The sequence below is a fragment of the Scomber japonicus genome, chromosome 24 (assembly GCF_027409825.1).
Source record: "Scomber japonicus isolate fScoJap1 chromosome 24, fScoJap1.pri, whole genome shotgun sequence".
NCBI lineage: Eukaryota > Metazoa > Chordata > Actinopteri > Scombriformes > Scombridae > Scomber > Scomber japonicus.
Window position 1 is genome coordinate 4,427,328 of NC_070601.1, and position 11,075 is coordinate 4,438,402.

An 11,075-nucleotide genomic window follows, 5' to 3' on the forward strand; every position below is an offset into this window, starting at 1 on the left:
AGACTCAGAGTGGGAGAACATCTGCCTCGACCGGTTGGGGTTGAGAAGAGAGAGAGGAAGGATAGAGGAGAGGAAGAGGAGGAGAGAGAGGAAGGAGAGGAGAGAGAAGCACAATGAAAATCAACAATGAAGCTAGAAGGTCCGGGACTGGAATCTGTCATCTGGACGTCTACAGGCCCAGATTACCTGTGAGACCAGGAAGCACAGACAACTCCGGGGAAGAAGAATAAAGCTTTGCAGCAAAACCACAGTCCACTCACCATTCATTCATACATTTGTTCATTCATTCATTGGTTGCTGGCAGCGAGAGATGATCCGAGGGTTTCTACGAAGCGGTGGACGTCGCTGAAGGAGTTGTAGAGAGGCACCGGAGCGATGCGCAGCACACTGGGCTCCCTCATGTCACACTGGAGAGACGAAGGATGACATGGTTAATCAGGTTGATTAAAGGGTGAAAAAATTAACGTCTGAATGTTTTCTACAAATCAGGTAATAGTGATGCTTTTCTGTTCCTGTTTGAGGTTTAATGTTCTGATTATTTTGCTGCAGTTAACAGAACTTTACATACATTTTATTGATATTAGACATTAAATATTAACAATCATTCAACCAAAAACCAAACCTTGAATGTCAAAAACGTTTTTTTTCTTTCAGGAAATGGGAGACAAAATTTAGTCTCTTTTTTAAAAACACTTTTCTAAAAGGACATCTCTCTATTATAAGATAAGATAAAACTTGTATTGATCCCACAGTGGGGGAAATGCATTGCTACAGCAGCTCAAAAAGATAAAGAAAAAAACAAATCTATACAACAATAAAATGAACGCCCTCACAGTCTGATGCAGAGGGTGGGAGTTGTTGTCCATGATGCAGGACAGTTTGGCTAAAACCCTCCTCTCCCCCACCACCTCTATGGAGTCCAGGGGGCAGCCACAGACTGAGCTAGCTCTTTTAATCAGTCAGATGGAAGGAAGAGAAGAGAAGACAAGAAGGATGCAAAGATATAAGGAAGGAAGGAAGGGAAGAAGACAGGGAGAAGGAAAGGTAGTAAGGTCAGACAGAAGGAAGGAAGGAAGGAAAGAAGAGAAGGAGGAGAATGAAAGGAATACGGGAAGGGAAGAAGGACAGACGGAAGGAAGGAAAAGAGGAAGAAGGAAACTGGGCTGGATTGGACCTCTCAGCAGGCCGGTTCTGGCCCTCGGGCCGCATGTTTGACACCCCTGATATAAACTGTAGACGCTAAAAAGACGCCCGTTATACTCACAGCGACTCCCCTCTTCTCCAGCTCCTGGAAGACTCTCCGGATGGGGACAGAGAAGGAGAGCGAGAGCTGGCAGCCTCTCTGCTGGGGGTCAGAGGGCGTGATGATGTGGACGTGAGGTTTATCGGGGTGGGAAGGGTCCTTGGAGTAATAGTGCTGGATCAGATACTCCAGGTAGGCCGTCAGCAGCAGAGACTTCCTGCGTAACGCCTGCATGGTGGTCATGTTAAACACCTGGGGAGGAAAAAAAGGGCAAAATGATGACCTGGAAATCACTTCTTCAGGCACTTTTGTACCACGGATTATGAAATTATGAGAGATTTTTTAACAAGAAATGACGAACAGACTTTATAATTAACACTCTTAAGTAAATAAAATAAGAATTAAGTTTTTAAAAAATGCACAAAAGAAGTAAAATAAGATGTCAGGAGAATATTTCAGTCCAAAAATAAACACTGCAGTTAATTTTGGGGGATGTTGAGACTCTTTGTTGCTAACCCAGTAAAACCAGTGAGCATCAGTACCTCTAAACTGGCCTGCAGCGGACAGACCAGCAGGATGGGCTGGTTGGACAGCCTGAAGCCGCTCACTCCGGGCTGCAGCTCCAACACTGAGAAGAAAACACAACAATAAACATGTTTCACCTCAAAAAAGACACATGTGCATATGAATGACCCATGTTGCCCCACGGGGCGCATGTTTGACACCCCTGACATAGAAGGCACATTCAGGGCGTAAAATTACAATATACTAAACAAAAAAATCCACACCGATGCCACCAGATGGAAGCACAGAGCTACTTTAAAATCTGACCACTGTCTTCAGAGAGGAAGTGAAGCATGACTTTCTTTTACAACTAAAAAGCCAAACTAACAATAAGTTCATATGCAGACACTAGAGACATAAATAATAACTTCCTTTACCGTTATTCATCTGGAAGCGAGTCTTCAGGTCGTGTCCCCACCATCCCAACAACCTGCAGGAGATGTTTCAATCAATCAGCTGCTGCTTTGATCACTGATTTGTTTTTAAGTAATTATTAAGAAGGAGGACAAAAGCCTGTTTTTCATAGCTGTCTATGTTAGTAAAATGATTATCTTTGCAGCTCTGGATGCAAAATGTTTTAATTGACCAAATGATTAATAGAGAAAATCTTAGTCAGTTGAATTGATTTTTAAGGATTATTTTGTGATTATGTTATTATATTGTCTCTGCACACAACGACTACGACTTACAACAGGAAACAAAGATAGCGACTGATGCAGCATCACAAAACGTTTCATTTAATTTTTATACAGAATCAAAGACAACAAAGTCCCATAATACTGCAGCTTAAGGATGAGTTTCAGCGGGGTCAGTGCTGTCATGTGGATGATGTCACTATTAAATACGTCATTAACTTTTAATGCTTTTGCCTCAAGTTGCTTGATAAAACAAAAACCTGTAAAAATTTAAAAAACTGAACCAAAAATGCTCAAATTGAACATTCTCATGGACTACAATTAACCTTTGTGTCGTCCTCCCGGGTCAAATTGACCCCGTCTGTTTTGACTGTTCCTACGATCCTTCTTCCCTCCATTCCTTTCTTCCTTCCTTCCTTCCTTCCTTTCTTTTCTTCCTTCCTTCCTTCTTCCCTCCTTTCCTTTCTTCCTTCCTTCCTTTCTTTCTTCCTTCCTTCCTTCCTTCCTTACCTCCTTCCTTCTTCCTTCCTTTGCTTCCCTCCTCCCTTCCATCCTCCCTTCCTCCCTCCCTTCCATCCTTCCTTCCCTCCTCCCTTCCATCCTTCCATCCTTCCATCCTTCCTTCCTCCCTTCCATCCTTCCTTCCCTCCTCCCTTCCATCCTTCCTTCCTCCCTCCCTTCCATCCTTCCTTCTTCCCCCCTTCCTCCCTCCTTTCCTTCCTTCCTCCCTCCCTTCCTTCCTTGACTCGAGGACAACAGGAGGGTTAAAGCTCCAAAATCAAAGTAAATTAGAGACAGTGTGTGAAGTGTGTGAGCACTCACGCTGGTTTGATGGTGTGTTTATGTTTCTCGTGGACGAACGCTGCACCGAGACCACCGGCACCTGAATTTAAATACTGTGCAAAGACATCCAGTCATCATAAATACAGTATACTCTCAGTTTTATATTCAGTGTTTATATAAATATATTTGAAAAATGTGCAGCGGACCTTGTAGGAGCACCAGCAGGCGAAGTCGACCCCCCAGTCGTGCAGCTTCAGCTCAGCGTTTCCTGCCGCGTGAGCACAGTCGAAACCAACATAACAGCCCTGACAGACAGACATGGACTGTTAGTTATACTTATTAAAAGTATTATTAGTTACAGTTAGGCATTAGGGCATTTTATGTCTGTTTTACTGTCATGTGCTGGAGAGAAAATGAGGCTGAAATATCACATTGAATTTGAAGCAGCTATCAATGTCGTACTGATGAATCCTCAAAGAATTATCAGCTGACTTTGACTCCTTTGTTATATTTTTTAAATGTACTTTATGGTTTTAATTCAGCATCGAGAACCTCATGAGCATAACAGAGCTCTGAAAATACCACTTAAAAGATGTAATAATATCAAAATCTGTGCTGGGTTTTTTTCCCACTACCAAGCAACCAAAAAAAAAAAGTTAGTTATTGTAGGTTTAAGTTTGTCACATGTCTCATTTTTTATAAATTCAGACCATCCATTATTAAAACACACAGTGCGGAGGACAAAAGATTGGAAAAACTGCAGCTAAAACTAAATGCAATCATGAAAATGCTCATTCATCTTATGGTGTACTGACTGAAGATATTAATTACTAATGTGTTCATGAAATCATAAAACACTACAAGGTACAACAAAGAGAGGGAAATCATTTGTAGACATTTGAACATTTTATCAAATTCCCTCTTAAATGCTATTTTCATCTATTTTTGTGTTCTGAATCATGATCATGTGGTTTAAGTGTCTACAGGACTGATATTTCCAGGACTGATCAGGCAGCGTTTTGCGTGTTACCTTCCTCTGGCCGGCCTGAGTGATAGCGGCCATGTTGAACAACTGTCCGGTGTAATACTGGACTCCACTTAACATCACCACAGCGATGGAGTCGCCCTCCTTCTCGATCACCTCGAGGATGTCCTCCGTCCTCAGAGTATCTTCTCCCTGACAGGATAGGAACCAGAAACATCAGCCTTTTAGTTTGTTTGTTCCAACTTGTGCCACAGTTCTCCCAAACGGCCACTAGATGGTGCTGTCTCTGACCTACCAGATAATATTCAGATCTTGTAAATTGATTATGATTGACATAAATGGATTAAAAATACAAACTGGTTGAATCTGGCATGTTTTATGACATTATTATATACAGAAATGTCTTCATGAGATTGGGGCTTTCATAGATTAAGCTGCCTGACAGTACACAGAATAGTTAAATAATAAAACTTAGACTGTGTTCGTACCGGTCGGGGCGCCAGCAGCAGCATACTCTGCTCAGGGTCGAATCCTCGCAGTCGGATCTGAGATTCAACAGCGTACTGAGGACAGAAGAGACGTTCATGTTCATAACCTACAGACAACAGATTTACTAACACAGCTCCAGATTAAATTTAAAATAGCTTTGAAGAACCAAAAAAATGCAGATATATGTCAAATTGTCATCACTCTGTAACTCTCTAATGGATAATTTAGACAAAATATTCACTTCACAGTCAACTTTTATCAGCTAAAGTCTCTCATACAGTAGTTACCTTATCTAAATTTGTACTGGACTCAGTGATAAACTTACTGGCCATGAATCTTTTACTGCAGGAAACCTGTTCTTTGTGATTCTTGTGATATAACATTGACTGAACTTTGTTTTTGAGATAGATTTCTTTCAAGCTGGAGTCAAAGTGCAGCAATAGCTCAACGAACATGTGGTTAAAAAAAAAAAGGACTTTGAGGGTCAGTTCAGGTCTTTAAACAGAAATAAAGGAAATGAATAGATGTTTAAAAGAGTTTAAATGTCAGGATGAAGCAACATTTGTGTTCATGGGGATTTGCTTACATGATCTGAGGGGAAGGCTTTGTCCTCTAGAAGGATTTTGTGACGAGCAGCTGTGGGTTTGTAGAAGGAAAGCTGCAGAATAAAGACATGAAATGACTGTTAGTGCTGCAGCTGCTTTAGCTTGAATTAAAATGGCCTCCAACATTTACACAAAAGGGTTTCTTCTTGTTCCAGCTTCTTCTTTGCAGTTGGAATCAGTACGTTTGCATAGATTTCGTCACAGGTGTGCTTTGGACATAATCTGAACTGTTAATAAATCAATAAACTAAACTTACTGCATTTTTTTATGGCAGGTATATTATTGAAAAATGAGACACCAAAATATTAACATCAAGAGATTAGGAGTTTGATAATTAAAGGTGTGCATGTGGTGAATGTTCTCAGTGAGTTATGGCACCAAAATACTGAATCTCACCATAAGAAGATGTAAATTAACTGTGAGGCCATTCATGATCGCCACCTCCTCTGGTTTAGCTCCTGTAAGACATAAAACAAAATTAAATCAACCTTTATCAACAATTTAGTTTCATCTTATCTTTTAAGGGTATATTCAAAAAATCAGGAGATCCACTGAAAGCCTGAAACAGCAAATAGACCTTTTTTGTTGTAACTCTGTTTTTTTTTTACACACCAGACCTAAAACTTTTTTTAGTTGTTTAATTTATTCATCTTTCATGTCATTTGTTATTCTGTCATTGTAGTGACTTGGTTTTAACAAAAACAAACAAACCCTAAGCCACAATGAGGGGCTGCTACCAGGATAACTAATTGACACGTCATCACAGGCTCCGTGTAGTAAATCAAACATCAGTAGCGTACTTATGCTCAAAAAATGTATTTATTCACTACATTCAGCCGTGCGGCCTTCACGAGTCTACATACACTTACTCATAACTTGTATGCAAAACAACAAAAACTACATTAATGGCGGCGACGGCAAAGACAATGACAACGGTCAAAGAACTGTGTGCTTCTCCCGGTAAGCAGCACACCTGGCGAGCTCCCACCTCTTCCTCTACTTATAAGGTTTCACCTGCTGCCACTTAATGCACCCTCAATGCACCACCTGCTGTGGCGAACAGGGAATTACATGACACACAATCATTACACAGTCATTACACTCTCAACATGAGGGGAAAATGTGATATTCAAGTTTAAATGAAAGGTAGTGATGTATTCTCCAGCTTCCAAACATGTGAAGATTTGCATATTTTTAAGTATTTGGAAATTGAATATTTATTTTACTTTTGATTTTACCATCAAGCCTCTTGAAAATGAAAACTGAGGTGGTATTTTTCAACAAGTTTGACCTTTTTTAGACTAAACTATGAATCAATGAATCATTAAAATAATGAATAGATCAGTCTGTGATGGAAATACTTGTTAATTCAAAGCCTAAAAAGTACCACCGAGGCTCATCATTGCTAGTTGTGTGAATATGTGTCTTATTGCTTTGAGTTATTAGTCTGTAATCATCAGTAAGAAATTCAACTGTTAAATTGTTAATTTTATAAATCAACCTGTGTTCAAATGATCTTTTCAGGAAGCTAAATAAAGCAGACTTCAGCCTCTAAACCTACACAAACTCTGTGCATGTAACTGCAGGCTTGTTTAAAGGGCCTTCACGTGTACTTTGAACTCTGCATAGTAGAAAAGTGCAGTGACCTGAACGAGCAACCTCACAGAAAAATGATTTAAAAGACACTTTACAGGAGTTAAAATACTGATGGGAAACACACTAATTATGAGTAACTCAAGCTGTCAATAGAGCAGAAGTTGTAGTTTAGTATTTAGAAAGTACAATAGAGAGTAGGTATAGTACAAGGATACCAAAATAGTTGTGTAAATGTACTTAGATACTTTCCACACAGGTTGCTTACGTAAGTTATTGAAAGATCCTGCTCTGTACTCTGCCTACACCCCAAAAAACAAGTCATACAAATAATGTTTCTGTTTAATAAGAAACTTCTAAATCTTCCTCTTTTTCCTCTTTTCTTTTACATTTCCATCCTGCAGTCCTTCCTCTTTCTTAAGCTTGTAGTAGTCTGATTCATGTGTACTGTATGACCAGGAATCAAGTGAAAGGAACTGATTATTAGCCCTAATTGGTACAAGTCTGCACCCCTAAAAGTTCATATTTGTATCTCAAATACGTCAAAGGCTGGGTTTCTGTTTCTTGATACAAATATGAACACTGTAGCTCGACGTGTTCATATTTTCAGCTCCCAAAAACTTGATGTACTCCTTAAAAGAAATATTTAAGTTGAAGCCAGTGCTGGGCAGCTTCTTAGTGTTTCTTACCAACAACATTCGCCATGAGCTCCTCTAAGTTGTTTTCTGCCCACGCCCAAGGCCGAGAGCCTTCTGTGTGACCGTGAACACCTCTGTAAAAAGAGTATATTTCATCAAATGCACCAAATTTTTTTTTAAAAAACTCTCTCATCCTCAGTCCTTTAGGGAAACATGGAGATAAAGAGTTAACGTACGTTTTGGCCCACTTCTCCAGCTCCTCTTCAAGGTACTTCTTGGTTCTTTTAGGCTGAAGCCCCAACGAGTTTCCCACTAGGTAGATGCATTCTTTGGTGCCGTCGACGAGCGAGAGATCAGCTACAGAGAAATAATTAAATAACAAATACATGAATGACTGCGTAGTATCCATCTGCAGCATCTTTAATGTCTTATCTACTCACATGGAGGCAATTCTGCAATTTTGGGCACCAGAAATTCCCCCCTGAGATGTTGCAGGGTGTCATGTTTGTCGAGGTAAGCCGCCACTTCTGCAGAGGTGGGACTGCAGGCCAGCGAGGCCGAAACTCGCTCCAGAGTTTCCCTCGGAGAAGAGCCGGTGAACGGGTCCATTACTGTGAGACTGGTGAGCTGCTGACCTGCAGAGAGACGAGAGAGGAGATACATGGCAAACACAGCTTCTTAAAGTTTTAAAACATTCATTATGATGAGTCTTTTCTCTGATGTATCAATTGTGAGGGTTTATTTAATGCGTAAATACATTTTATTTATATCTTTGTTTAAGGGTTATTAACCTTTTTCAGTCCAACTTCTCATGTCAGAGCTTTAAAATTTAATTTGTGTACAAATCTTCTATTAATAAGTATTAGTAAGTCACCATTTATTATTTGAAATCTGCATATAAAAGGACCCAATGTTAGTAAAAAAAACAACGCTGACTTACTTTTGAAAATATATCAATGCCAATCACATCCAATTAAAATTAAAAATAGTCTTAAAGCATGTTAGAAGTTGTCTTTCTCTTGTGAAAATGTGCATATTATTCTCAGCTATTTCATTCATAAGAAAAACAGATTTTTTTCACTATGACCATTTAAATTATTTGTCTGAAATTCATCATATATAGGAGCTTCAACATAAGATATAAACCTGCACATGCTGTTAACAGAGCATACAAGAGGAACATGTATAATCAGGGTGCCCAAATACATTATTCAGAGTGTTACCTAGAAACATAATGTATAGCATATTCTACATGAACCGTGCATTTGTATAGGCTACAGGTAAATACACAAATGTAATGTACAATATTAGTTTAAATGGTCCCTATAGAAAGCATCTCTTTCATATGTTCACTGCCATTAACCACGAGTGGAGAGTCATGAGCCTCGAACAACTTCTTTGAGCCATAACTCAGTTAAATGTCACACACATATTGTTCTTAATTCATAATACATTTCCCAATTATATAATTTCCTCTGATGTGCATCGCGTTTAAACTCATTAGAAACTGCTTGATAATCGTTTTTTTTTTAACCCAGACTTGCCTTGCATAACTTGCCTGGTTAACGGCACGTTTTTTACGTTTTCTTCAGTTTATCAGTAATCCATTAACAGCTGTCTGCTCATCCGCTAAAACAATGTAAACACACACTACCTCCACTATCAGGCAATTCGGCATACTTTACATAATACTGTATATGCTCAAAACACCGGCTTAAATTGTTACACACATGGCCACTTTCTGTGTACAATCCAACCCCCCCCCCCCCCCCAAAGCATTATGGGAGCTGTAGTTCCAAAACTGCGAGCCTGTTTATTCCCTAAATTAACATAAAACGTGTAGCAAAGAAACAATAATGTGACAAAATCCATAATATTCACTTATTATATTATAATATTTTATGTTGCACTATTAGTATTTTTTTTAGTATTACTATTACAATTAAACATCTTCTGTTCCACCTCTTTTCTATGTATTATTTGTGGTGAAAATTAATGGAAAAACAGGCAAAATATGCATCAAATTATGACAGTTTTAAATGTCTAATCTTTCTAATCAAAAGAGGTAATTTGTCTGTTTTTACCTCTGAATACTTAAAAACATGAATCACAGCAATCTACTGTCTGCCACCCTTTAAACACATCTCTTTGACCACTAAATATATATGGTGTTGATTAAAATAGATATAATTTGTTATCTAATACTCATTAAAGTGAACTGAGAGCTGCAACTCACAGTTGAATCAGTTGGTTTGCAGATGAGCTTCCTCTCCGCAGACAGCCGTCACTCTGAGTGAATCCTCTGCTCTGGAAATGCTCTTTAACCTCAGTGTGCGTACTCTTAAGTTAATCATTATTCTAATAAACCGACCTCAAGCTTCAGACCTGACCAGAGCTGAACACGACGTTTAACATGCTGTAACTAACTACTCACAGATCAGACTGATTCCTGTTATTTAACATTTGTCTGTAACTGTGAGTTCCTCCTTTTGTGTGTGTGTGTGTGTAGTTTCACTTTCGGGTGTGAAAGTCCAAACATACAGTGTGAAGTTCCACATGCTGAACACAACACATTCACTTATGCTAGGCTATACGGGCTAAAGTAGGGGTGTCAAACATGCGGCCCGTGGGCCAGAACCGGCCCGCCGAGAGGTCCAATCCGGCCCAGTTTCCTTCTTCCTCTTTTCCTTCCTTCCGTCTGTCCTTCTTCCCTTCCTTCCTTCCATCTGCCCTTCTTTCCTTCCTTCCTTTCTTCCTTCCATCTGCCCTTCTTTCCTTCCTTCCTTTCTTCCTTCCATCTGACCTTCCTTCCTTCCTTCCTTCCATCTTTCCTTCCCGTATTCCTTTCATTCTCCTCCTTCTCTTCTTTCCTTCCTTCCTTCTGTCTGACCTTACTACCTTTCCTTCTCCCTGTCTTCTTCCCTTCCTTCCTTCTACCTTTCCATCCTTCTTGTCTTCTCTTCTCTTCCTTTCATCTGACTTCCTCCCTTTCTTTATTTCTTCCTTCCTTCCTTCCGATCTTCTTTTCCTTCCTTCCTTCCATCTGTCCTTCTTCCCTTCCGATCTTCTTTTCCTTCCTTCCTTCCTTCCTTCCTTCCATCTGTCCTTCTTCCCTTCCTTCCTTCCTTCTTTCCTTCCTTACTTCCTTCCTTCCTTCTTGTCTTCTCTTCTCTTCCTTCCATCTGTCCTTGCTCCCTTTCTTCCTTCTTCCCTTCCTTCCTTCCTTCTTTCCTTCCTTCCTTCCTTCCTTCCTTCTTGTCTTCTCTTCTCTTCCTTCCATCTGTCCTTGCTCCCTTTCTTCCTTCCTTCCATCTGTCCTTCTTCCCTTCCTTCCTTCCTTCTTTCCTTCCTTACTTCCTTCCTTCCTTCTTGTCTTCTCTTCTCTTCCTTCCATCTGTCCTTGCTCCCTTTCTTCCTTCCTTCCATCTGTCCTTCTTCCCTTCCTTCCTTCCTTCTTTCCTTCCTTACTTCCTTCCTTCCTTCTTGTCTTCTCTTCTCTTCCTTCCATCTGTCCTTGCTCCCTTTCTTCCTTCCTTCCTT

At 39.9% G+C, this 11,075-nt stretch overlaps 1 protein-coding gene across 1 annotated transcript; it reads right to left on the reverse strand.

Moving 5' to 3' along the window:
• On the reverse strand, nucleotides 1-9,943 carry kynu (kynureninase). Its single transcript, XM_053314683.1, has 14 exons — nucleotides 9,772-9,943; nucleotides 7,976-8,170; nucleotides 7,772-7,892; nucleotides 7,587-7,669; nucleotides 5,701-5,762; nucleotides 5,286-5,357; nucleotides 4,699-4,773; nucleotides 4,256-4,402; nucleotides 3,432-3,530; nucleotides 3,265-3,338; nucleotides 2,185-2,237; nucleotides 1,786-1,871; nucleotides 1,265-1,495; nucleotides 1-407 (listed from the first exon to the last, which is right to left on the reverse strand). The coding sequence occupies exons 2-14, from the start codon at nucleotides 8,142-8,144 to the stop codon at nucleotides 288-290; spliced, it is 1,392 nt and encodes a 463-aa protein (XP_053170658.1). The 5' UTR covers nucleotides 8,145-8,170; nucleotides 9,772-9,943; the 3' UTR covers nucleotides 1-287.
• Between the last annotated feature and the right edge of the window lie 1,132 nt (nucleotides 9,944-11,075).